The sequence below is a fragment of the Pyrgilauda ruficollis genome, unplaced genomic scaffold, assembly GCF_017590135.1.
Source record: "Pyrgilauda ruficollis isolate IOZ18807 unplaced genomic scaffold, ASM1759013v1 scaffold68, whole genome shotgun sequence".
Classification (NCBI taxonomy): Eukaryota; Metazoa; Chordata; class Aves; order Passeriformes; family Passeridae; genus Pyrgilauda; species Pyrgilauda ruficollis.
Window position 1 is genome coordinate 2117968 of NW_024528599.1, and position 27913 is coordinate 2145880.

Genomic DNA, 27913 nt, shown 5'->3' on the forward strand with positions numbered 1-27913 from the left:
TACAGCGCCCGCCATGCCCAGCGCCGCCGCTGCCACCGCCACAGCCCGCCCTCCGCGGGCGGGACCCCCGGCTCGTTTCAGAGGGTGGGGGGGGGTCTGCTCGCAGCGCCTGTGGTGCTGTTCACCCTTTTAAAGCTGTGTTTTCATACATGGTTTTCTTGGCCTTGCACATATATGTGTGTTAGAGCGATGCAGTTGACGTTTCCACGGATGGAGACGGCTAGCGGGATGTGGACAGGCTAAATCGATGTGCTGAGATCGACGGCACGAGGTTCAAACAAGGTCAAGTGTCAGGTGCTGCTCGAACCGCAGGCAGCGCTGGGGACAGAGTGGCTGGAGAGGTGCTGATGGAAAAGGAGCTGGGGGTGCTGATCGACAGCTGCTGAACGTGAGCCACTGTGTGCCCAGGTGGCCAAAGCCAATGGCTTCCTGGCCTGTGTCAAAACCAGTGCTGTGAGCAGGACTAGGGAGGTGATTGTCCCACTGTACTTGGCACTGTTGAGGCTGCGTACCTTGAGTTCTGTGCTCAGTTTTGAAGCCCTCGATTTAAGGAGGACATTGAGCTGCTGGAGCGGGTCCGGAGAAGTACAATGGAACTGGTGAAGCTGGAGCACAAGTCTTAGGAGGAGCAGCTGAGGGAGCTGGGGATGTTTAGCTTGGAGAAAATGAGGCTCAGGGAGACTTTATCACTCTGTACAAATCCATGGAAGGAGGCTGTGGCCAGGTGGGAGACAGCGTCTTCTCCGACAAGAGGAAGTGACCTCAAGTTGTACCAGGGGAGGTTTAGGTTGGACATTAGGAAGAATTTCTTCACACAAAAGACGGTTAGACATTGGAAAGAGCTGCTAAGGGAGGTGGTGGAGCCACCGACCCCGGAGATTTTTAAGGAAAGACTGGAATTGGCACTTAGTGCTGTGGTCTAATTGACACGGTGGTGTTTGGCCATAGATTGGACTAAGTAATCTCAGAGGTCCTAATTAATTCTGCGAATCTGAGACCCGAGAACACAGTGCCCGAGAGCTCGGAGCTCACTGCGGGCCGGGGCAGGCGCCAGGGCGCTCATGGCGCAGCACTGTCGTTCGCCGGGACGTTAACGCTTCCCGAGCGCCGCGCACGGCCGCGCTCCCGGGCGCCGCCTTCCCCGGGCCGCGCTCCCGGGCACCGCCTCCCTCGGGCTGCGGCCGTCCCACCCCGCCCCAGGGCGTATCTCGGGCGGTGGCAGCGCTTGTTCCTCCCCTCCCCTCCCCTCCCCGCCGGTGGTGCGACGCCGCCGCTGTCCGCGGCGCAGCGGCCATGGCGACGGGCCGTGGCAGGTAACCGCGGGCGCGCCGAGCGGGGCTCTGCCGGCCCGGGGCTGCCTGCTCGGCCTTCTTCACCTTTCCCGGGGAGGGTGGTTTGCTGTTTTCTCTCAGCTCCCATTGCTCCTCTGGGAAACTTATTTCACCTGCTCCACGGCTCTGGTTTCTAGTTCTTTACTCTTCACGGCGAGGGCTGTGGCCATGGTGCTCTTCCCTCCCTACCCCTGGCCCTGTGAGCGCCTTGCAGAGGGAGAACGCTGGTGTTGCCAGGTGCATGGAGGCCTGGGTTTAACACTTTTTTTGTCTGCCTGGGAAGGGGAGCTTAAACTTCGGTATGTCCGTCAGCTTGGAGGAGGTGCTGTAGTGACAATACACAGAGTTAGTTTGATGGCTACTTTGTGTGTGTTCGGGGTGGTTAGGCCTTTGTAATAAATAGGAGGGTTTCACTGTGCAAGGTGTGATTACCTTAATTCTTACAGTACAGGTTCAGCTTTCAAAATTTTAAAGCATCAGTCTGAGAGGCAAAGTTGATTTTTCTACTGATCCATTTCTTCAGCCTTGGCTTCAGAGCAGTTTCATTCCCCCTGCTGGTTTTCTTGTTGTTGTTTGTTTTTTGTTTTTTTTTTTTTTTTTTTTTTTAACCTGCAAATGGATTGGGGTAATACCCACCTTTTAAAAAGACTGAAATTGTTAGCTGAGGGAACAAAACCCAACCAACCCATGTCAAAACATTTTTTTTTTAAATTTTTTAAAATTTTTTTAAAATTTTATTTTTGTTTGTCCCCAGCTATGCTTTAACAGGTGGAGGAGACAGGTTTTATCACTACTTAAAACTTTGTTTATGTTATTTGAAATAATAACGTAAAATACATGAAAGACCATTATTTGCTGACCATGAAAAAAACAGGGCACATTGCAAGTTGCAGGGTGTGAAAGTGAAAATACTGGTACAAAACTGAGCCCCACAGGTTGAAAGCTAATGAAAAGCAATTGAAGTTGTTGTGCTTCTTACGTAAAATTGTCTCAGTGGTTCTAGAAATTTCTAAAGAGGGGGTGTAACAGCTGTCATTGGTTTTTTAATCTTAGGCTTATCTGCCCAAGCTGTGTCAATGCAATGTAAAAGCATTCTGTTAATGCTAATTTAAAATCTTAGCACACACAGTACTTGAAAAGTAATTTATGGATTGGGTTTGCTGTTTGTTTCTTCACACCTTGAGAATATTTTTGTTTTGGAAGATGCAAAACTTCCGCAGTTTTTTTTAAAATTGAAACTTACAAAAACAATAGCTGTTACATTAAAGCTTTCAAGGAATGTGTGGGCAGAATGTTTCTTTCTTCGGATATATCTCCCTGGGGTGAAGAAAGGGTGGGTGATTTAAATGAGCAAGAAGGACTGAATACAGGCTATGCAGGTTATGCTTGTCCATGGTAGCGAGCTTTAAAATCCAGAGTCCAGCTTCTTACTTGAATTAGTCCTGTGGCTGGAGTCTGTGAAGTTGTGTCCCCATAGAGTATGCCCAAACTCTGCTTTCAGCATGGATTCAGGGCAGAATAGCCTGGGATGTGCTGCCCTGGAGCATACAGAAGTGATAGCTCTGCTGCTGTTGAACATAACTTGTGTCTCTAAATCTCTTTAATGGCACTTTGTTAGTGCCTCATCATCTAACAGTTCTTGATAATGATACATGAGTCAAACCCTTGTTTGATCTCCAGGTTGTATTTATTATAAAACTACTTTTTTTAGTTGTTAATTTAGCTGGTCTATCAGGATTGGCACCCAAGCTGAAATGTGCTTGTCTTTTTTTGTTAAGCTTATAACAATTCTCAATAAAATGTCTTGGATTGGGTTTTTTTTTTTACATAGCACAGTTGACAATGTAGACCAGAGTTGTCAATTTCTTTTGGTTTTATTTTTCTTTGAGCATAAATCAATCTTAAATCAAAACCAGTAGGCATTAAATGTATGTGGTACCCATATAGTTTAAAATTGGCTATTTCCCCCCCATATGGATTGGTTGCCTAGAAACCCAGAGCTGGTTTGGCTAGGTGTTGGAAATCTGCTGGCAATTTAAAACATCAATAATGCAGTGAATGGGGAGCTCTGACTGCTTGGTGGCATCAGTGGGTATGAAGTGTAAGGATTTGGTTTAAGATTGAAGCTCTGTCTCCATATTTCACTACTTAATGATAGTATTTGTTTGCAATTACAGCTTATGAAGTCCTTCCTATCAGAAAACTTGGAAAAATGTGTGAGTGGTTGGATTGTAAGAATTTGTGTTAGAAATATGTAAAGTTCCTTTCTTTTCTATCCAAATTGTGATGTGGAAGTGTTGCCAAAATACGTTCTTTCGCTGTGGTGTGCAAGAGGCCAATCCAGACACAGGGTTGAGGTATTTGATGTATTTACAGTTCTGCACAGAAGGGAGTGCTGAGTGGCAAATTCACAAAGCTGACACACCAACTATTAAAATGTTTTACGAATTGATGCATTTTAGCTAAGGGAGGAATTAGTTTTCTTTGGCTACAAGTTGCATAATTCTCTTATTAATTCCTTTTCTATCTTCTATTGGGTAATGATTCTCTTGCTTCTCACACTAATTACTTTGCATGTTCAGTCTTTATCTTTTTTGAGTCAGTGAGTTTCTTGGGTCAGTGATCGCAATCTCACATTTCTGGAAGCTGGAGCTGATTTCAGCACAATTGCTGAGTTAGCTTTAATAATTTCTTCCTTATCTTGGGAGTTGTTCCATGTATCCTTGTGGCCTGTAAATTCTGCATTCTTTGTGTCCACTAGTAGTGGCCATCCTTCTTCCCAAGCTTTGTTAACATCCCCCTAGGTTTGAAATCAGTGAAGCATGTCAAGCCCTAAACCTTAACAAAGCGATTCTGCCAACAAGTAATTTGTCTAACATCTGGACATCCCTTAGAGGTTGTTAGCTGCCCTCTGTTTCATGGATTAAATCTCCTTTCTTGCTCTTTATGCAAGTAAACAGCATAGTATAGTATGAAAGTATACAAATTCTTTTTGACCTGCAACAGTTTCTGAGGAAATTTCAAGGTATTGTTTTTATCTGGTATCTTTTAATGGCTTAGCAAAGTTAGGTGGCTCAAAAATGTCTCTGGAGTAATGTGAAACAGAAGATTAATCAGTGAGTGTGACTTGCCGCAGGGGCCTCAGTGGAGCTTGGTTGTGGTGGCCAAGCAGTGGTGCTGCTGTATAAGGGTAATAGATCTCTACTGGATTCAAACTGATTTGGGGGAACACTATTATTCCCTTTGCCTGCTGTGAGAGATCGATCACAGGATTGACAGCTGTGAGTTTAAATCTGAATCTTCTTGATGCCAGGTATTTTAACATGGGTGTAATTGTTCAAGTAATAATGGTTGCCATGTGATGTATTCCCTGCATCCTGCATTGGTTGAAATGTTGTTTCTAGGTGTGCACAGTATGTGTATTCCTACATTTTGCGAATGTGTGACTCTTAACAGCTTTTCCTTCTTACAAGTAGGTTAAGGACCTTTGCTGCCAGGCCTAGGGATTGTTCTGAAATGGTAAATGCTGGAATTAAAAATCTGTACTTGACACCTCCCATAAAACTGAAACCAAATGTGCGCATTGAGAGGTGAGTATGTCTTTTATGTTAGGAGTAAGAGTGGAAGTCCCCCTGTAAGCTGTCTTTTGACTGCTTGCAGTAATTATATTCATATCTTGGAGATTTCTTTGTCAGATACTCCGAGTTGAAAAGGTTTGCTTTCCTGGCCTACTTTAGGATCCTGTGTTTGCCTTCTAATGTTTTCTGGCATGGTTCTCCTTTGTGTTCTTTTCTAAGTTCATAAGGAATATATATGTTTTCCAAGCTGTGTGAAGCCTTCAGCCGCTCCTTTGCAAGTCATGGGCACTCAAAAAAATCTAAGAATATGTTATCTGAAAAAGTAATTAGTTTTCCTTGTTTTATACATTTGATAGCTTGTAGTGATTTCACTGTTTTGCATTGGATGGCCAGTTTAGTACCTCAATGCTGTCAGACTGGTGTAATGGTGAGAGAAAAAAGAAAAAAATCCTTTCAGCTTCCTTCAAAGGAAGAAGAATACGGTTGAAAATTGTGGATCAAGTGTATTATTTTAGCTAATCTGCAGCTAAGATATCACTTCTAAATTATTTCTGGAATGAGTGCATTAACTGCTTTAGGCTTACAGTGTATGAGTTATTTCACATAATAACAGTGCCAGTTTTGGCACGTTGCTTCTGTGTCAATGCAACTAAGATTCTGAGTTTAATACAAACATTGAGGTATTGGCATTATCACGCTACTCTTTAAAGGGTACCCTCTGCTTCTGAAATAATGTTAGAAATCAACAAGTGTTGCAAATAACACTTGCAGTAATAAAAGGACAAGAGGCACAGCTGGCTTGTTGACTTTCAGAGCACCTTTTATTTGCAGCACTGATTTTGATGTGACCATACTCAATGCTCAAGAAAATTAGAGTATAAAATTCACATGTCTTAAACTCTGTGCAGTTATGAGTTACTGCTCAAATGGTATGAGGTTCCTGTCTCTTAATGCAAAAATCACATTGGCTCATCTCCAGGGTATGTTCTGCTTGCCATGCTTAGACTGGCACTTGCATTTCAGGCAGCCTTCCAGATGCACAGAGACATTGACATTTTCAAGATAACATTTGGCTCTTACTTTGAAGTTCACATCTTTCTGTTGACATAAATGAAAACTGCACAAGACCCCTGAGCATGTACAGTTTGAAGATTATGATGAGGTAGAGCATGATCTTGCTGTTAGGGTAGGACATTTCTATTCCGGTGCATCCTGAGACCTGACACCGCAGTCAAAAGGGAGAGTGAATATATCTGCAGTTTTGCAAATGCTGGTGTTTATGGAATAAATGTTAAAATCATGGTAAAAGCAGTAAGGAACTGAAGCAAAATGAGGTAGTTTCATGTAAAACATAGTTAAAGTTAACAAAGTTTAATGAAAATGCCAACCCATAACTTTTCATGTAACTGTGCTGTGCCACTTGAATAAGTTATGATGAATTATTTTAGGCAAATGCCGCATGCCAGAGAGTGAAATTAGAACCCAAACTCCACAGTTTAACTCTTCAAGTGATTTTTGATTAATCTGTTTACAACCTGCTGGCTTCCACCTCTTCTGTTTTTGTCTGGTTTGAAATTAAAATTCTCTGCCATTGTCATTTCTGAGTTTGCAGGCAAGTCTAACAGTATTCATTTTTCTTTTCCAGCATGCCATCAGAAATGCTGCTGAAGATATTTTCCTATTTGGATGCTGTGTCCCTATTGGCTGTTGGTTGTGTGAATAAGCGCTTCTATGAGCTGGCCAATGACAAGTAAGGAAGAAGAAAGGTCTCAGTTGTTCTGTAGATGTGTTTGCCTGAATTATGAGTCCTTCTAATTTAGTTTCTCTGATGCCAGAGCTCTGATGCATGCACCTATGGGCAGTTACTCTGCTGAAATTGCCCTGCATAGCCCACAGCATGTGTTGCATGGAATTCTAGCTGTGCAGAGCCTGTTATTTAATGGGAGTTACAAGGCAAAAATTAAATCCAGTGCTTTGAAATGTTGCTGTCAGCACTTTTTTTTGTTTTAAAATTTACGACTATTTCTTTGTATTCACATGGACCTGCACAAACTTTTCAGTTCACGTGATCCTTAATGGTGTGTCTCCAGTAGCTGTATGGAATTGTCATAGCTTTCACAGTTTTGAAGTCTTCCTTAATTCTTTCATCAGGTTTTTGCAGAGGGATTGATTCAATCAAATGATCCACTAGTGGTTTTTATCTCTTGCTCAGTTTGTGAAGTTTTAGTGATTTCTAAATGAGAACAAAAGAGATGAAGGTAAATACCAACACAATTTTTTCTAAGGATTGCGTATACAGAGTTAATAAATTGCTCCTACCAATATGATGATAATTTTGTCAAAGTGTAAAGAGGAGAGACCCAGGTTGGTATGTGATAACCAGGATCTGGGCATCCTTTTCTTTCCAAGATTCTACTGCATTAGTGTTTGAATAAGAGAATGTCTTCCTCTATAGGAAGTTGCTGTACCTGGTATGACTCTATTTCTCCCTTTTTTACTGAAACTTGTACGGTGGATTAATTCGTTTACCTCGGCATTGATACCTTTAGAACTGATGAATTTAAAGGGAAGATCTGTAATCCAGATTTAGGTTTTGAGGCTGTCAGCGGATAAGGGTAGATAAAAATTACATAGCTGACACAAATTACCAATCTTGGCATGTGTTTTCCACTTCAGGGTGGTAAGGCAGGATAAAATCACTGTGGCTGTTCAGGAGAAGATAATTCATCTGTCTCCATCTCGACGATCTCTGTTTCCATTTTCTAACCAACAGAGATTAGTGTATGTGCACAAATGGGACTTGGGGAAGAGTTAGTTTCCCTTATCTAGGAGCCTGATTGGTTCAGTGGGACCAGGTCATTTCTTTCTGATGGATTTAATGGACCTTCTCAAGACCCTGCGTCTTGCGGTGCAAGAGAATGAGAATGAGAAACTGCATAAACAGAAGTTTTAATTGAAGTCCCTGCATATTTCTGTGACAAATCTGACCTTGGTTTTTAGGCTGAGTATCTTTTTTAGGATATTTCTGCTGTCCTTGATGTACGGGGTGATGTTCTTGATGCAACAGGACCATCAGTCTTTCATTGTGGTATGTCTGTGTTGCCTAATGCAGTGATTTGTCTTTTGGCTGTTTGTATAATGTGTGTGCTTGAGCAGTTTTTGCACTGATGTCTCCAATATAACGGTTGAAGACAAGGAAATGTTTATGACCCCTCCCTTTCTGCACCCTCCGTGCCCCAGCATGGAGTATTCCAGCCTTCCTGTCATGCAGTGTGGGAAGTTCACAGATATGGTCTGCCTGCGAAAACTTGAAGATTCTGATCACCAGCAGAATGTGCTTGTGTGAGAGGATGTGAGAGCACAGGGGAAAGTCTTTTGCCATTGTGGTCAAGTGATGGCTGATGATGATGTGTCTGATTCTGGCATTTGACTTAGCAGTAAAACGTTTGTTTGGCTTGTTATAGTAATATCCAGTAAGAGGCCTTGAGATGAGTATTAACAATTTGAGGCAAGAAGGGCATACATTCTGCTGTGAAAGAGGCAAACTTGTGCTTCCCTGTTGGATGCCTTTTTGATTTATATGTCCTGAATTCTTCAGAAGGTGAGGATGAGGGGGCAGTGATACCTTCCTAAACACTTGTGATTCCAAGTCCTCCTTCATCTTCTTCTCTGTCTTCCTGACCTAGCTGAATTTTTGAGTTTCTTGAACTAATTTCTTTGCTTGCACAACACTGTTTTGGGAAACCAAGAAGCAATATGTTACTGGGAGTGAGGATGAGAATGATAGGTATTTGTCATTAGTCTGTTTTCAGTCAACTAAATTGCTTGAGTCTGCAACTTCAAAATGCAGGAAATGCCTACTGCTACTAAGCCCTCTCTTTTCAGCATCATACAGTAAGATGCAGAGTATCTCCCTCCATCAAAGGGTGTCTCTCTTGGGAAGGGGTTTCTAGTTAACAGCAGAGTTTTATAGGAGATTATTTTACTGGACTTTTTAGGCTGGTGAAGACCAATTGGATGATATAAAGCTCAAATTTCTCTGGTGATGTTGTATTAAGGGCATCTGTCCTTTTTTGATCACTGGACAATTCTAAACTGCTTTGGAGTTAAAAAGTATTTCCCTTCTCCATCAGAAATGTTTTATACTATCTGGTAACTTGGCTGCCTTGTATAGTGTTAAAATAGAAGGATCTTAAAACTTTCAGTTATGGGATTGTTCTTTATGTTACCCTTCTCACCCTGCTTTTGGTGACAGGAAGGTTGAAAACTCTTGACTGTGAACCCACCTTTACCAGTCACAGTAGCTTATTTATTGGTCTGTGTGTTTTAGACACTTTTGTCTCAAAAAATGGCAGTGGGGAATTCTGTATATATCTGCAGAGCAGTGGGCTGGAAGGTTTTTGCAAAATCCCTGAATAGGTTTGCATCAATAACCAGAGCCTGGCTCTCAGCATGTGGGGGCTTATTCTCAGTGGCTGATGAATTGAGAATGGTTTTGATGGGTAGGAGGCAGTGTGGGATGGATCTAGTCCTTGAATGCTTTGAGGAGAGGGGAAGATGCCATAAAATGCTCAGTAGTGTAAGTTTGCCTGAGGATAAGTGAGAACTGGTAAAGGTAATCTTGCTGATAAATGGTGGAAAATGTCTCTTAAGAATTTGTTGCCCTTGCTATTCATTTTCTTTAGTGCAGTTATGTACACTATATGTCTAGCACTTTAGAATGAGAAAACTTATTGGCAACCTGTATTCACAGATTACTGTTTGAATTCTTTTAGGTTCCTGTACTCAGTATTCTGTGAATTGTCCTAGAGATACTGGAGTATGAGGGGCTGAATTGTGACCTCATAGTTTTCCTGGCATGAAAGAGATGAACCCATCATTACAGTCACATATTTATTTGACTTCAGAAAGTCATGTCTTCTCTGGGCTTTTCCAAAGAGAGTGAAGAAGGGATTGACATGACTTTGGTACCACCAAGCAAAGGTGATTCTAAATTGTCCTCTTACACACCGCTTTCAGCTGGATCTGAGAAACTTGAAGTGTACAGATTATCTTTGTTGAATAGGAGGTATTAAACCGCTTTTTCCACTGATTTTCTATGAGGATGATGCATCATTATTTTGGGGTGGAATTTTCAAAATTTTTTGCTTAACCTTTATCAGTTTTCACTTACTTTGCTGACTATGACTGTGCTATCACAGAACTTCATCCTGGCTCCTGTATCTTCGGGAAGACAGACAAGAATGTTTTTGTGCTAACACTATGCTCAGTGGTAGCTGAGATGTGCATATAAAAAAATGAAGTGACTATTCTTGAAATTTACTCTGCTTTATTCTGTTTTTATTTTCAGCGGAATTTGGCTGAAACTGTATTCCAGGTCTTTGCACCCAAAATGGACAATTTGGAAAATGAAGCCTAAACAAACAGAAAATGTCTCTTTGGCCTGTGCTGCTGTAAATGATAAAAAGCCTGGGTACTGGAAGAAAGAATACATCTTCAAACAAACATCTGCCTTCAAAGCTAGAGTAATGCGGCTTGTTAAATTTCTAGATCCTTATACAGGTCTTCCATGTAAAAACAAAGAAGCTATGAAGTAAGCAATGCCTTGTCACAAAGATTTACTTGAGAGCAGTGTACAAAATACTAATGATGTGGGGGGGTATAGAATTAGAGCTTAAAAATGTATATCATAATGGGAAGATACAATGATAATCTATAAATGACTGAAACTGAGGAACATAAGTAGCAGCTAGTAGAAATTTAAAAATTCTGTTGAAAGCACAGTTCAAGTTTTATCACTTTGGGAATTTGTTTTTAAACACCCCTCTCTCTTCTCAATTCCTAAATAACAGAGTCTCTGGGTTGAGTTGGATAATTGTTCTAAAGGACAAAAATGGAAAAGAACATGTAGTAGAGAAGCCAAATCTGTCATTTAAGGACACATCTGTTACCGTACTTTGGCATGGTATAGACTGGCCATGCTTAGACATGCTGTCAACCCTAAAACTGTTTGGAGTTACACCATTGCTTCCTGACCAAAGCATACCTCCCAACAAGAATGGGTGAGTTTTAACATAGGATTTTTGAGGATTTTTTGGGTGCAACTGGTTGATAATGTGTCTATACAACCTATCTGACATTTGTTTGACTCAATAAGTTAACTCTTCATTAGAAAGCCTCCCTGCAGTATTTCTTTCTACGTTCTTCTCTTCTTTGGTAGAGTTTTTCAGCAAGAAATAGTATCATCCAGCAAGCTTATGGCATTAATTCACAGGTTAATGTAGCTATTGGCATATGATATGCAGACTGATAGGTCCTGACTTGAAAAGCTGAATCTAAGGTATAGACACAAATGAGCATGAAAGAAAAATGTAAATCCAGGAGAATTTATTGTGAGAAATTTAGCTTGGAAAAGTTCATCACTATTTATGTGGCTACAGTCAGGTAATCTATGTTGTTAAAATTTATTTTCTGTCTGGTAGGTGTGTGTGTGAATTTAGGTGTTTAACTATGCATGCAATCTTCAGTATATGCATATAAAGTCACACAGTCCACAGCATGTCCCTTGTTTTTTAACTTAAATATGTACAATGGTTTTTGTCATTATATTCTAAAAATATATTTAAATGAAAAGTGTCTATTTGAGGTATTTGTTTGCTGTCCAGGAGTTTAGCACACATCTGGGCCTTTGTGTACAGTAGGTGCAGTGTCAGCTACATGCTTCTTACACAAAGCCCCAAGCCATAGAGCTTTGAAAAGAGAGAATTGTTCACCTACAAAACACTGGGTTCCTCAACCAGAAGAAAAGTATTTACTTAAAAAAGAAATAAATCAAGGGAAGCTTTTGTTTAAAGTTAGCTGAACAAGTCTTGCAGTCAAATTATGTAGGAAATGTAGTTGTTTTACCAAGACGATGATTCATATGTAGAAAATAAAAAAGAAAGCTTGCAGGCAATTGATGTACTTATTTCACAGAGTTACAGGTTTTTACAAATTGTGACTATAGATGAAGGCAGTGGATTCACCAGTTTCAGTATGTCATTGTTAAGACTGTAAGTGCAGGGACAGGCCTGATTGACTTAAAGATGGAAAGGGTTGATGTTGATTAGGATGAAATTTTTTACTGTGAGGGTGGGGGGATACTGGGACAGGTTGTCTGGGAAGGTTGTGGATGCCCCATCCCAGGCAGTGTTCAGTGTGTAGTTGTAGGTGATACTACAGTAATATCATATGGAAACCTAGGAACTGTTTTGAATATAGTAAGAACCTAAGTCTGAAAAGGATTTTAGAAAAACTTCTTTCTTCATTCTGAATAGGTAATGGAAACTCTGCTTTTTGCTCTTTTTTTTAATGTGTCATTAGTTAATAAGAATGTCCACGAACATAAATACAAGAGTCTTTTGGAGCTAAATGGCTTTAATTATAGGTAAAATATAGAAAAAAAATTCTGAAAAAGGAAAGCTTCCCATAACACAAACTTTTAATTCATTATATGTACAATTTGATCCTTTCCTTTGAATTTTGCTTCACGGTGATAAGTGTTCAGTGATTCCATCTAGTATCAATAAAGTATCAAAAACAAACTGTAGAGTAAATCTGTGTTTTGAAAAATTGGGCAAGCACATAAGTTCTTCTTTTTTAAAGTGTATTTTAGAAGATCATGTAGTGTTTTTTGTTTCTTACCTAGTTAAGGGTTGAGATCTTGCTAGTACACTGTAGTTGTTCAAATGAATAGTTTATGACTCTGCATGCTAAATGCTTTCAAACCATTTTCCTCATCTGCTGCTGGTCAGACTTCAGAGTTAAACATGTAACTAGGCTGAACTTTTACATGAATAAGGAGACATAACCTTGTTGCTACATTCTGTGTGTTCTTTTCAAAGACCTCGTCGATTTTCCTTGATTGCTGAGTACCATCTTGCTAACCTGACTGAAAATAGTGTAGTGGTTGGTGCTGATGACCTTGTCCAGCTCTTCAGTCTGAGTCCAGGACTGTTAGTAGGAACTTGGAAGGTAAGATAACATTTTGCTTCAGTATTTTACTATTATCTGAAGAAAAAAAAATTTTTTTTTGGCTTGTAGTTTGGGTTTGGGGAGGGGTTTTTTTAATAATTTTTTTCCCCTTTGGATTTTGAAACATCTTGTTTAAACTAGTAACCACAAAACACATGTAGGGACAGTAAATGGATGACTTATTGTATTCTAAATAGCTGTTGCTGGAGTGTATGTGCATTAAAAAAAACCACTTCTAATTAAAAGATCAGTCATGTATCATTCTGTGTTAGATACTGTGTTCAATTTTACTGATTTTGCAGTCTTCACATGCCCAAGTTTGATATCCTAGGATAATTTTTAATATAATGGTTTGAGAAGTGCTTCTTCCTGTGATTCATGCCATTACCTGTCCATATCACTCCAAGTGATGAGTTCCTACATGGCAGCTTAGCTTTAATCTACATCACCAGGTAGCTGTATCCTGCTCCAGCAGTAGAAATACTGTAAATCCTGCCCTTTTGGGGATATTAAATTCTTGGTATTAAGAGTCTAAGTTAAGCAGTTAGCCTCTCTAGGGTGGGTGGAGAGATGAATGTCTTTAGAGGGCAGGGCAGAACATCTGAAGTAAACTACGCAAAAGGAATCTACATCTTTGCATGGAATGCACTGGGACCTCTGATGCTATTGACGTTGACTTAGGTTATTTGGCACTGGCAAGGAGCTTCCTCAAGGAGGCTTCCTCAAGGAGTTCCTCAAAGTTGTGTCTAATTTCCAGCTGCAAACATGGTGCCTCAAATGTGCACAATCACCAGAGGCAACGTTTGAAACTGCAGAAGGACTATTTCTTTCACTCTTACTCACAGATAAGAGTGAAAGTCCATTTCATAGAAAACTTGAGACTGCCTGACCGGAACAAACCTGTTACAGGTTGTTTCAGTCTGTGAAAAGCTCTGCTAAATGAACAGCCATTTCTCTTCTATCTTCAGAAGTTTTGTAGACTGGTGTCCCTGTATTGTTGGCTCTGTGGTCTTGCTTGTGCATTGGCCCCATCCATGCTTGGAAAGAGAGCTCTTTCAGCACCTGGAAATGGTTCAAACATAACCAAGTTCCACACAGTTGTTAAGAATCAAGTGCCTCACTCTAGTATATTGTCCCTGCTTGCTTTTCTGAACAGCAGTTCCTATTCTCTGTGTAGGCAGAGTAATTCGAGGTAGTTAAGTGTCAGTGGGTGTAATAATTGTAAATGCCACACATCTTGTTTTTTTGCACATAGCTGCGTAACAGAAACCAAGGGCAGGTTACGTGGGCCTCCTGGTATTTGGATAGAGAAAGACTATGTGAGAAATTATGTGATTGATAGATCTCCCTAGTTAAGTCCTTTATAGCAGTAATTTTGCACTGTGAAAATACAGGAGTAGTTAAAAAGCCAAAAGTTTGAATAGAGGATGTAATTTTGTGGCAACCCAGAGAGATGAAAATGGTTGCCCATATTTCAGGACAGTAATAGACTTGTGTCAGTGACTAATTTTCCTATTGACTTAGGTGTTTGTAAATGTAGGATTTAAAAAATGCATTTAAAGAAAAAAACCTGTAATCCTAGCATTCTGTGTTCTTGAAGTAAATACTTGCCTCTGTCTCTCTTTAGTTTTCACATAGATGTTTTCTTTGACTATAGAAGGTTATGTTTTTAATGTTTTCCCAGGAGTAAATAATCTGGTGAAGACACAATTTTTACTTTGAAATTCACAAATTCTATTGAATAATTCTGTATTCCTCACTGATATTAGCCCTCTTTGGAAATAGTTCCTTACACATGAAAATATACTCGATGCTTCAGTAGTTGGGAGTAAGTGCTGTTTGATTCTGTTCAGGTATCTTTTTTAAAGTGGTAAGTAGAAGCTAGGGAAGTACAATTCTTGGATTGCTCTCATAATTTTTGCCTTGGCATAGCTAGCTTCCCTCTCTTCCCCCATAATACAAAAATGCTGCTATCTTTTATATATATTCTGTACTCTTCTGAAAAGACAATAAAGGTTTTAGGAGTTAAAATGTTAAAGCAAGCCATTACTAACATTATTGTAGTAATTGGCAGAGTAATAGGCAGCAGCTTTTATCTATGAATTTTAATGCTCAGAAAGACCTTGTGAGAAAAAGAATTTCCAGATGAAAATACATCTACTTTAATTAACTTTTCAGGAGAAAAATGAAATTGCTTTTGTTATGGCGAATCTTCATTATAATCAACTTCTTGAGAGAAGCATTTTGGGTTCTGCTACTGTGTAAGTTTGGTTTTCCTTTGTGTGTAATAAAGATAACCTTTTGAATAAAGCTTTGAGTTTTACAGTTAAAATTGGCTGCTTGTAAGAGGTTTATATTTAGGCAGTAATTAACCATTCTTGTTTAATATAAGCAACAGTTATAGTAACTGAATACAAAATTGTAGAAGCATTTTCATACTAAAATATTGCCATTGTTATGCTGTTAAGGAGATAATTTAGTTCTACAAGTGTTCTGGTACTTTCTGTATTGAGAATGTTAGAAATACACTGCACATACTTTCTGCTTTTTCACAAGCAGTCTTCTTTCTATCTGTTTCTATCTGAAACAGAAAGAAAAGAGAGAGACATTTCAGGAAGTAGGGAAGTAATCTTTGGCTGTGTAGGAGTGGGAAAGAAAGCTCTGGTAAACTGGTGAGGTGCCTGCAGTAATCTTTTAGTCCTATTGAGAAAGTAGCTGGGTTCCTATGAAGTGTTTGTATATGTGTGTATTGCACTGTATAGTATAATACGTGTTTATCCATTGTAAACTGTTTAAAAATATGAACTTTTTAAGCTTCAGAATAGTATTTGGGAAACTTATTTCCCACTCAGCTTTCTGGTCAGATACTGTTGTATCTACAACAGTAGATACACGAGTCTTAAATGCCCACTATAACTTAGTGTAGCTCTTCTCACACAGAATGTAAGATGTAACACCATCTCCCTTAATACCAAGTTGAATCCTATGTAGAAGTTGCTCAGTGGCCTCTGTCATGTGGTCTCTTTAGGTCACTTGTGTGTAGTGGTTATTTAGTCAGGCACAGGCAAAATTATTTCAATATTTGCTATTTCAAAGAAGTTTCTAGAGCTAGTGTACTTAGAGATTTGTAGTTAGGCTGATGTTTTTTTCTTTTTCGTAGACAAGTCCGTGTTCTGAAGTTTAACAGATGTACCTGTTAAAGTTGACTGCTGTATTTTCTGCCTTTGGCAAGGCTGAATAGCTGATAAGCAGTATTAGACACTGTATTACCTTAAAAGAAGCATGATGAACTAGAGATGTTTGATTTGAAAATTGTCTTAAGATGACAGTCTCAATGTATGCCTATGTGTTATATCTTTACTAAGTCATCCCCCACTTGCTAAATTCTATATATTTTTTTTTCAAGTCAATATGCTCCTCCACCTAATAAACCTTTACTGGATGATATTGACTCAGAATATGGACTGCATGACTACAGCCTGCATCTTGATCTTCATGGCAGGAACTGCATGTACCTGTGTGGATCCTTCAAGTGCCTCTTCTGCAGAAAACGTAAAGTTGATGGAGCAATGTCTGTTTTAAAAATTATCCCTGCTGTTACATCTTTCCTTCTTATATCCATTTTCTCTGTTTTAAGGGGTGAAACTTCAATGGAATTTTAAGAGTAAGCTATCTTCTGTTTGTGGCGTGGTTTCTTTATATCTGCATGGTGCTTTGTGTGGTGTCCTAAGCCGGCTCTGTCAGAAGTCTGCCCGCTGTTACTTTGACACCATGTCAGCCTGGGACACAAATTCTGCAGATTTTCAGGGTCTTTTCTTTTAGCTACATTAATAACGCACTGGCACAGTTCTTGGTGCACTTTGATGTTTCTTTCACTTGTATTTTATAAAGGAGAGATGGTTTGTCCTCATACATTTTGGAATCTTGTTTCTGTAAAATTCTACTCTAGTATACTTTGGGTGCACAGACAGATTAAATAGATAGATATATTTGTAGAAGTTTCTGTGAACTTTAAGATTTTTGGGCTTTTTTTGGTGAGCTTAAAGGTTGCCTGTTTTGACATCCTTTCATTGTGTGGAAAACAATTTCAGTCTTCTTCTGCTTCTTCATTCTGTTCTCAGCAGTTCTTTCCATGAGACGTGATTGACCATTCCTGTTGTTCTCATGCAACCCAAATTCATAATTTTACTGGGGTTTTGAAAAATACATGGGTGATCTCTCTTTTGAAGTTAGGTTCATCATAACTTCCTAAGCTACCCAGCTGTCTTTGTGTAAGCAGAGACGGAATAAATATTAGAATTAAGCATTGTCATTAGTTTTATTTAGAATTAAGTACTGTGAATTAATTATTGCTCCTCGGTATTTCTTTTTGATACCGGCACTCCTGAGCAGTGTGGGTTTCAGAACATATTGTTTTCTGTCAGTAGAGGGCGCTGTTGTCAGGCGTGAGTTCTTTTGCAGGGCTGCAGAATTTCGCCGTGATTCGGTTTGGTTTTTCTCATTTGTATTTGGTGATTCCAAGAACTGTCATTTAGACTGCAGCCTTGTGCAGCGTGGAGCGTTGTAATCCTTGAACCTGAAATATACATGTTTTGAGATTCTAGAAAAGCACCAAGCTTGAATTAAAAGAATACTTCTAAGGATAAAACTTCAGTGAAAGTCTATGCATATAGCAAGAAATCTTACATGAGGTGTTGTGTAGTACAAGAGTCCTCTTTATGTTCTCAAAAAAAATCTTCTCAAAATTGGCCAGAGGATTGGGTTTTTGGGATTGTGTTGGTTTTTCTTGTTTAGCTGAATATCACGTTTTGTTTTCTAAAATGAAAATGTTACGCTCCTAGCAATACAGTTGCACAAGAAAAAGTATTATGTGGCATACTTCCTTTCTTGGTATCACTTTCTTGCTGCTTAGAAGCTACTTCCACAAAGATTAACCTTATGATTATGCAAATAGAAGCAAATGTCCATGAGCTACAGTTGTGATGCCATCTCACTTTGCAAGTTACAGAAGCTGTGTTACGTTCACAAGTGTTTTCTGAGTTGCTTTGGTTTTGTGACCTTCAGCAGTGTGGTAGCCACCAGGGACACCAGACAAAGGACACCAGACAGCTGAAGCCATGGTTCTGCCGACAATAAGCTCATTTGTTATCTAGTCCCTTCCATGTGCTTGCACAATAATTCCTTTTGGAAAATGCTTGACTGCCTCCAAAAAGGTGTAGTGAGGCAGCATATGGCTGTCTGCTGTCACATTTTTCCTTGTGATTTTTTATTCATTTTTCTCATTCTGGTGAACATGGTGTTGCTGAATGTGGCCAGGTTTATCCAAACTGGTTACGTTTGATGGTTTGTGTTTTGTTTTTAGGTTCCATTCTAATAGTATGCTTTGTCCCATCCTCTGAGAGGATTCTGAAGCACGGAAGTCCTGCAGCATACTGGGAAGTCTTGCTATTTCTGAAAATTCTCTACGCAGTCCAGTTTTATTTTAAATCACAGATGTGACATGCCCATGGCAGTTTCCATAACTTGAGGCACATACCAGTTGTCAGCTAGTACTGTTGTTTTACTTATTGATTGGTTTTCACTAGGAAGCTTTAGGCATTCCTAGGTTACCAGAGAATGCCCATTTGTATTTTGCAGAATAACTGATTTATTTGTCCAAGATCAATTTTTGTGGGCTTTTTGCTAGTATCTATTAATATTGTGCTTAATTTTGCTGCCCCATTTTCAACTCATTTTGCAGAATTCTTAATTTTAAATTAGAAAAGGTTATGTCACACTTCATTGGACCAAGTAGATGGAATGTATATGGCTACAGATTTTTTTTTTTCTCTTATTATGCTTGCATTGCATTAACTAGCTGTTTTGCCACTGTTTTGGTTGGGGTTTAGCATTTTATTTTACACTCCCTTTCATGTAAACAGAATTAGTAATATGATGTCATCGACAGGTACTATAGGTTGAATATGTTAAATGCTGTGTAACTGAATTGAAAATATTTAGAAAACTTTCCATGTTTTCAGGAAGTTATGACAGGCTTTTCATATGACTCCCAGAAGCCATGAATCCAACTTCTTAATAAATGTTTTTAAAATGTATTTACCTAGGTTTTCAACTTTCTAAGCACAGCTTTGTAGCCACATGGTAGTTTAAGCTTTCACTTTTCAATGTAATTTCTTGTTGATGTAAACTGATGTGTTGTGCTTGCAAAATGCAAGGTTTGATTTTTGTGTATTTAGAGAACTTTTAAGATTTGTTTGTAAAATTTCATATCAGGCATTTTAAATGTTTTGCTTGACCTTGAAGATTGATTTGCAAGTTTAAATAACCATTTCACTGTGGTAAGGTTGGTTGTTGGCCCTTGAATTAGTGTTAAGCACAGCTTTTCCTCTGAAAATACAAATCAAATGACAACTTGCAACCAAGGCTTGGTTAGCAAAACAAACTTCCTTGGCTTTTAGCTAGAATAAGTGCTTTGAAACTATTGGTCTATTTGTTTCTTTCCCCTGAGGTTTGTCTACATGGTATATGTTCTCTTTGTTGGTATTACCTTCATTTGGAAATCTTTGTTCACTATAACTTACTCTGCTGCTTTGCTGCTCTGCGTGTCTTGCATAAATGAAGGACTAGAGATATTATAAGGGGACAATGAAACAAAGTCTGACTCAGGCTGAAGAAAGCCATGTTCAATTTGCTTCCTCTATGTTTCTGTTCATATGTTTAACATAGCTTAACCTGCCCTTTAATTTCATTTTCTCTCCTGACTGGCTTGGGGAAAGGGAGATTTCAGTACTTAGCCTTCAATTTCTTGCTTGTTTCTAGGCAGGCTTTTCTTTCCTCCTGAATGAGAGGACTGCAATGGAGCTTTTATATTAAAAAAAACAAAGTCTGGATTAACCAACCCATGAATAATTAGCCTTCAGATTCCTGATCTATTGCCTATTTCCATTCTGGCTAGAGTTAAGGAGTAACTGCAACACATCATAGCCAGATGATGTATCTAGCAGTGGTGTATTAATGCCATGCAATAGTAGTGATATCCTGGGCTTCATTAATTTATTAGCAGAAGAAAGCTTTTTTCAATCCATTTTTATTCCATTAAAACTTCATTTGATCTGAATGAGTAAGACAAATAGCCACTTCCATTCAGATTGGAATTGTGCATAACCAGGTAGTCCTTTTGGAAAAAATACTTGTTGACTGATGTTTTCAAGCTTCTTGTATAAAAGCTCAACTTTAAATGTAGACTTTCAGTGGTTAGTCAGTAAACTATTTCACTAAGATATTTTTACCTTGAATGAAATTTTGTCATTGATTTTGATTTACTGAGGTTTTGGAACTGAACCACTTGGACAGGTGTCAACTTATGGCCTTTTTCTACTTTGAGCTGGATCCTGGAAATTAATTCTGCTTACAATTTCCTCACTGATTTCTTTTGCACTTCACTGCAAGGACAGTGAGTATCACCGTTTGAAGGACTGCGTCTTCCTTCAACTATACAAAGTATTTCCTATAAAATATTTCCTGGACATAGTCATGTTGGGTTCACTGTATTCACACTCCTATTCCAAACAGTATCTGTACTGAAAAACCTGCAGCTGTTGTTCTCTGTCATGGGTTGGGCTGCTTCCTTTCCAGAATAAGTGTTCTTTGGACTCCCCACTGGTGAGTGATGCCTTTCCAGTATTGGTTTGTGGCCAGCTGTATCTTGAGAGTTGCTTAGCTCTACAGTACCAATTCTGAGAAGTTTTTGGCCTCTGTGTTAAAGTGTGGGCTTTCTTTCTCCATCACTGCCTCCAACTATCTGCTTCAAGTAGCCACCGAGCAGAGGTTTTGCTGCCACTTTATGCTGGATGCAGCCATTGAACTCACAGCCAGCCTTTCTGATGTTGCTTCTGTCTGTAGCCTCATTCTGCTATTTTGGGCTTGACTGAAGGAGAATCACAGGCAAAACACTTCTGCCTTTTTTCACTTCCGTCACTTGCATCTTAAATCTCTGCAAGCCCCTTCACTTATTACCTTACCATCCAGGACCTGCTACTGGATCTTGACAAGCATTATGTTCCTGGGAATCCTTCTCTCCCTTTGTATCTATCTCCTGCAAGGGCTAGGTACTTTCTTCTAGTGCTTTTGTTATGCTTTTTTGAGAGGGTATCTGTTGTTCAAGGAAACTTGTTTAAGGGATGTCCTACCAAGAAATCTGCTTGTGTCATGATGTGATGCTTTTATTTTCACTTTCCTGTGTAATCAGATCATGTTCACTATGATGTATCCCTAGTTATAATTAGACTGTTGGATTCCCTGGTTTACTTTCCTTCTCTCGTAGCAAAGGAAAAAAAAATTAAAAATGCCAATCTCTTTCAAGAGGAGAGGAAGAGATTCCAAAGAAATATGGTTATATGTAGTAATAAAAAAAATCACAAATCATAGTAATTCTGCCAAAAAAAACCCCCAGGGGCCTTGGAAAGCTGTTTAAAAAAATGAAAAAAATCCATAATTTCAAAACTTGATTCAAATCAAATCATACTGCGTGTCAATTTAAATGATGCATTATCTTTTCTAAGGAGGAATAGTTATCTGTATATCCTTTGTATTGGGTTATTTGAGTTTCCAGTCAGAGCTGAGAGATTTAAATAACTTGAAAAAAAAAAAAAGGTTGGGGAGGTATCTCATTGTTTTATTGTGTGTTAGTGTTGAGCTTTACTTCTGGGGAATGGAAAGTGATGGAGGAACTGGTGGCATGAAATTCAAAGGCTGGATGTGAAATTTACTCCTTGCATCCTTGTGTAAGTTCTTTAGGTGGCATTCCTATTTTTATACTAAAAAATACAAAATAATTTTTATCTGCAGTTTCTACTGTGGATCACAGAACCAAAGCTCCAAACTGCAACTTAATTTTTCTTTAAAGTGCTTGATATTTAGCTGTTGGTGTATGCCAGGGTCTTTATTGGTGAGTGGGAAGAAAAAGACATGGAAAGAAGACAAGAGAACATTGACAGTGTACTTGGGCTGAATTTGATTTATACTGCTGTAATGTTGTATATTGTTTATATTTTCAGGTGACATTGAAAATGGATACCTGAGGCTCAGAGTTGTGAACTTAAAGGATAATAGGAAGCACTTGCCTATTGTTGGGACACTTGGCATATGCTGGGAAACAGATGTGTTTAAAGGCAATGTAAAGGTCAGAAATATTTTTGTTTCTGGATATGCTTACCTCAAAACAGAATTATGTTTGTGCATCCTAAATAGGCTAATTTTTAAACAGTCTTTTGATTTGTAGAAGCTGTATGTAACTGGACAAAACCTCTATTCCAATATTGAAAAAAAAGTAAATTTTGAGGAAAAGAATTTTCTCTTTCTCTCATGGAGTCTGGATTGCATAACAGACCCATTATCTCTGTGTAATTACTCCAGTGCTTTCCTCTCAGCGAAGATGCTGTGACTGGCCAGCCCAGTTGGAAATGCCAGACAAAAAAATGTACTGCAGATGTACTTTTTGTGAAGATTTTTTTTTTTTTTAATTTGTTGTGAGAGTGTTACTTTTTTTGTTTTGTGTTTTTTGTTTCTTTTGGTTTGGTTTTTTGGTTGGGTGATCGGTTTTTTTTTGTGAGCAATAAGCCTTGAACCTCTGGGGAAATACTCTGCAGTTTTGTGCTGTATATGCAGTGAAAGTTAGGAACTGCTGGGGAATGTTAAAATGCCAGTGGACAGAGGAAACTACAGTCCACATCCACACAGTCAGCACCTAGCTCCAGTCAGGTACATCAGTCAGCTAGATTAACTCTTTATTTTTAGAGGAATGCTCACACGTTCTATTGGGTAAAATTCCTAAAAGAATTCCAAACAAAGATTCAGAGAAGTTTTGTAGCTTTCGTAGTAGTGATGAAGGCACATATTTTTAAATGTACTGTATCAGCATGAATGTTTCAGAAGTTGTGAAAATTCTGATGAATATAATTTAAACCCTACTGAAAAATCATCTAGTTCAACATTTGATTCAATTTCAGTGCTTCTTTTGAAAAAAAAAAAAAGCCTCAGAATGAATAAAACTGTTGCTTCTGCCAATCCTGTTTAAATGTGGAATGGAATACTGTTTGATAAAATGAGAGTTTTTTTACCAAGGCTTGTAGTGACGAAACAAGGGACAATGTTTTTAAACTTTTTTAAAAGAGGGTAGATTTAAATTGGACATTGGGAAAAAAAAAGCTAAAATATTCTTTCTCCATGCTGAGCTTGGTGAGGCAGGGAAGTTGGAATTAGATGACTTATAAAGGTCCCTTCTAACCCAAATAATTCTGTGATTCTATAGGATTAACAGCTGCTTGGCAGAATCTATTTTTTTCTAATGAAAAAAATTCTGAGTAGTACATAAGAATTTAGGAAGTTACCTGTCAGAGGAAACACAGAGCTATGGCTGTAGTCTTTAGTTGTTTCAGTTTTAGTCTTTCTCCTATGTGCTTATAGCATAAATTATATTGAATATTTGTTTCTAGGGCAAAATAAAGAATACATTGGTTTTTTTAAACCCTCATTTTGTGATGACAGATGGAAAATGTCAGCATATAGCTGTGGGTTTAATTCAGTGTGGTTTTTACCCTAAGTCTAAAATTCTTAAAGCATGTGAAGAATAATATCAGCCACAGAAGCAGGACATTCCATTACTTTGAATTTATTTTAATTTTGTTTAATACTCTAAAGAAAACTAAAAAACCTGAAAACTTTCTTGGCACTTCTGGGTTTTTTAATAAAAAATTAATTGCTGAAGTACAGGTAGTTGGAAATTGTCATGGCTTAGGAATGGTATTCTCCAATTTAGTATTCTCACTGTAACCACTCCAAATCACACTCCACTGGCTTACTTTCCACTTCCTCTCCCCTGTGTTGGGCTGGAGAGGAGAACTGGAGGCACAAAAGGTTAAGATCAAGGTTGAGATAAGAGCAGTTTACTGGAAGCAGCAATGAGATAAGAAAGTGGAGAGTAGCAGCAATAATATTAATAACAAGAATGTACAAGACAGGGGAGTGATTTGCATGCAAATGCTCAATGTGGAGCAAAGGGAGAAGAAAGCCCTTTCCTTGCCCCTGGAAATGAGGTGAGGTGATACAGAACAACCTCCCTGTCTTAGCCATGCTCCCTCCTGGCTACTGCAAAAATTAACCTGATCCTGACCAGAACCAGGACAGAAATGCATGGGAAGACTCCACCATCCCACCACACAACACCACCCCACTTTACTTTTCATAATTGACCTTTTATATGCAAGTTGTCAGACCAGAAAATAGTGATTATTTCTTGTTACCAGTGATTCTGCAGCTCATATAAGTTTATTACGCCATCATTAGGTTTGGTTTGAATTTTCTATTTCCAGCATAGACTACAGTAAAAAGCTTCGGGAAACTGTGTGTATCATATTGCCTCATGTTTGTGCCATCTGCCCTTGTGTTTGATTGAAGTAAAGTAATAGTGAAAGCAATGTTAGAGCAACAGAAGCACAACTATGTAGTACAGAGAAATAAAGCATTCCAAATGAATTTTTTTGGCATGAAGTATGTGGTGTTGGTTTGTTTATGCTTTTGGAGCACAGATACAACATAATTAAGATAATTTGATTCATTTAATGATTCAGAACTCATGAGAATAAGGAACAGCTGATACTAACAATGACACATTACTGCTATGCTTCCAAGGGATATGTGAAACTATCAGTTTGCAAAGACCAAGGAATTGGCATTAACATTTCTAAATTATCTAGTTGTGTAATCTTGTAAAGAAACATTTTCAAGAATTTGTAAAAGGAGGAATTACATCAAGGTTATTAATATTACCTTTTTTGGGAACTGAAGCTGTGAGCCTTTCAAAGAGTACTGTATACAGCTGGCTTGGAAGGGTAATTGTGTGTGTACTGCCTTGGGTGGTCCCTGAGTATCTTTGCCAACATTGCTGCATTCACACAAGTATAGTAGCCGACTTTAAACTTAAGTTGCTTTCTCATATTGAAGGGACTATCATTATTTGAATGGTAAAATAACTAATAGTTGAGAAAAACAGATGTTAAGGCCTTAAAAATGTTAAAAAGAAGTAATGTCTGATTTGGTTTGGCAGTGGTACCTTCTGTAGCACAGTGTTTGATGTGTGTAGGTTGCAATTTCGATTTCTGTGGGAAACCTCTAAGTAAGTTTTTGTTGCAGTAGGTCAATGAAGCACTATCAATTTTATTTTGAGGTTTTAGCCTTTGTACAAAACTCTCTGAACCCTTGATATGTCTTCTAAAATCAGGGACAGATCTACTTACTGTGCCATGACATAGGGAAATCTCTTCTGCTTGTGTTTGTAGGACTGCTTTGTGATGGATCTGACTCTCTTGGATGAAACTGGAAAGCCCTTCTGGTGTTTTAGTGCTCCAGTCCACATGGAATTGTCTACCAAGTCATCTGGCCTTTATGACTACATGGGTCATATCTATACTGCAGACTATGCAGATTCAGAGGGTAGAGTCTGTGTTGAGTTTGTATGGTTGGAAGAAACCAAGGAATATATTATAGTCAGTTTGGTGCTTTATGTAAGCACCAAAAAGGTAAATAGCTGGTGTGGAACAAACTACTGAATTAATTGGGTCACTAATTTCCTTGCTTTAAGAACCAAACAAACAACTCTGCTACAACAAAAAACACAATAAAACGTTGATGCTTAAGATTGACACCAACAAGCAAGACTGTTCCTGCAAGTTTTCCAGCAACAAGTGCAATTGCCTAAATTTATTTAATAGGCAGTTGAGGAATTGCAGAGACATATTGATATAAGTGAGAGGTTTTCTTCTCTGTTGAACATTACATGGTTAGTCTGTTTCTCACTGGCTATATTGAAATTATTTTTAGGAAGATTTGTCTTTATAGACACTTGTTACTATGGTTAAAGAATTGCTTCTTTTGAGAGCCAAGCTGTGAAGATGCCTTACCTTACATAAGCTACACTGGTTTTGAGAGCATTGACTTTTATGCTTAGTAAAAAACAGCATGTGTGCTGTTCCCTCCAGGTTTGTTTGAGTCTAATTGGTAAATGAGAAGTTTTGTTAAACACGTTTTGTTAACCCTTCTTCCAGAAAAACTTCACTGAAATATATTTTAGAAAAGATTGAAAGGCTAGATGGGAAGTCAGATCTGAAAAATGTGTCAGTCAAGGCATTTGTTAAGAAAGTAATGTAAAATCTGGTTATGACATTTCTTTATATTCCTGTTTGTTCTGTTTTCCCATGTTCTAACATTGTATGATTGACACTAGATATTTGCCTCACATATTGGCCTAGTGAATGTATGTAGCATTCAGTTGTTTTGGAAACAGTGCATATCTGATATTGTTTATCAAAAAATATGAATCCATGTAAAAATTGAATATATGTGCCTGATTTTCCAGTTCCATGGAGTAACTTTAGGATCAAATTTTCTACTTATTGTATTAAAAAAAATTAAAAAATTACTTGATATTGTGAGTGCAGTGTCATTACCTAGCGAGGACAATTATATTGTTGCCTGTTCTGACTTTATTATGGTAGTGATTTCCTTAAAAATAAATTATCTCTGTATTTGTTTATATACATTAATTGGTTTGTGCAAACAATGCTCATATGCATTGTCTACAGAGGTAGATAGATATTACAGCTATTAATGTTTTTCTTAATTTAACTTTCAAAGACAATAACCTGAGGCTGATACAGTCCTTGTTCAGCTTGTTAATCTTACCTAAAGAAGCAGCGGAAATGTTTCTGCATTTTTTTGTTAGCCAGACTAACAAGAGTGATCCAGCTGCATTTTGTCTTCTTTCTTACTGACTGTTGATGGGGACAGGGATCCCTTGAAGTGATTTAAATGTTTTAACATGTGGACTGGGTGTGATGAATGCCAGAATGACAGACACTGAAAGTGTGATCTCTGCAGACAAGTACGCAGTCTAGATTTTTGGTTTTGCCCAAAATTTTTGCCCTAGTTGTTGAGATACCAGCTTTAGCAAGAAAATAGTAGCTCAGTCCCAAAATTTTCTTAATCATTGGCCTTACTGCTAAGCTTGTAAAGAAAAATGTAGAATTATTCTGGATACATTGTTCCTTTGAAATGTGCAAGTATATTCTCTTCCCTGCTGTGAAGCGACCAAAGATAATGGGCACCCAGCAGCATCAAATGGTGAAAGGTCTGTCACTGTTCATTCTAGCTGAATTTTTCTTGTATTTCCAGAGTTTCTGGGTTTAGGGTTTTTTTAATAAAAGTGAAGTACTTTCTTTAATAAGCAATTTCAACTTCTAATTAATTTGATTATTTTATACATTTATTTGATTAATTTTATTATTTTATACAATTGAATGTTTTATAGAAAATGCTGGCATCACTGTTGGAAGTTGAATAGGAGAGTATGCTGTCCCTACCCCTGACAAGCTAATCTAGCAGCCTGAAAGTTTACTAACTGTATTGATTAGGATGAGAGTAAGTCTTTAGCAGCACTGTCAACCTAAAAGGTGATACAAGGCAGAGCAGTTTTGTCAGGTTATTTCTGGCTTACTTCTGCTGTGCATAAATGTGTGTTCAGCAAACCCAAGCAAACTGTTCCAAGATCTTAAAAAATGTTGCAGATTAAAAAATGTTGCTGTTGCAGAGCTCTTCTCCTGTATCTTCACTGGCTATAATTGTGTCCTTTCTGAAGATGTGAAGGATATGTCCTGAAACAGATGGACTTAAACTTGATTTCATATTTATGCCACTCCTTTGATTTCAGCTGATAGTTTTAACGTGCACAACAGAAGTAAATTCAGTAGCTACCACCTGTATGATCAAACCTGGCAAGTTACATATCCTTAACTCAAGCTTCCATTTCTTCAGCTCTCATCTTCTTTTCTTTATATAAATAAGGACACAGACTGAACTTCCAAGAAGGAAAGGGTTTACATTAGGTAAACTGCACTGGTCCATTTCGTGGAAGAACACATGTGTTCCAAAAACTGATGC

General features: G+C 38.4%; 1 protein-coding gene across 2 annotated transcripts; it reads left to right on the top strand.

Moving 5' to 3' along the window:
- The first annotated feature begins 244 nt into the window (after positions 1 to 244).
- On the top strand, positions 245 to 26312 carry FBXO15 (F-box protein 15). Of its 2 annotated transcripts, none has more exons than XM_041484818.1 (10): positions 245 to 282; positions 4808 to 4921; positions 6555 to 6659; positions 10260 to 10502; positions 10762 to 10971; positions 12793 to 12922; positions 15101 to 15183; positions 16329 to 16474; positions 21979 to 22103; positions 25258 to 26312. In XM_041484818.1, the coding sequence occupies exons 2-10, from the start codon at positions 4848 to 4850 to the stop codon at positions 25525 to 25527; spliced, it is 1386 nt and encodes a 461-aa protein (XP_041340752.1). In that variant the 5' UTR covers positions 245 to 282; positions 4808 to 4847; the 3' UTR covers positions 25528 to 26312. The 2 variants fall into 2 exon arrangements, with proteins under 2 accessions (XP_041340752.1, XP_041340751.1); XM_041484817.1 differs by lacking the exon at positions 245 to 282 and adding an exon at positions 1267 to 1313.
- Positions 26313 to 27913: the final 1601 nt, after the last annotated feature.

Coding starts and splice junctions, on each gene's coding strand:
- FBXO15 (XM_041484817.1), top strand. CDS start 1,294: ATGGCGACGGGCCGTGGCAG. Junction 16,475..21,978: donor GTGCCTCTTCTGCAGAAAAC/GTAAAGTTGATG, acceptor TTATATTTTCAG/GTGACATTGAAAATGGATAC. Junction 22,104..25,257: donor TGTTTAAAGGCAATGTAAAG/GTCAGAAATATT, acceptor TTGTGTTTGTAG/GACTGCTTTGTGATGGATCT.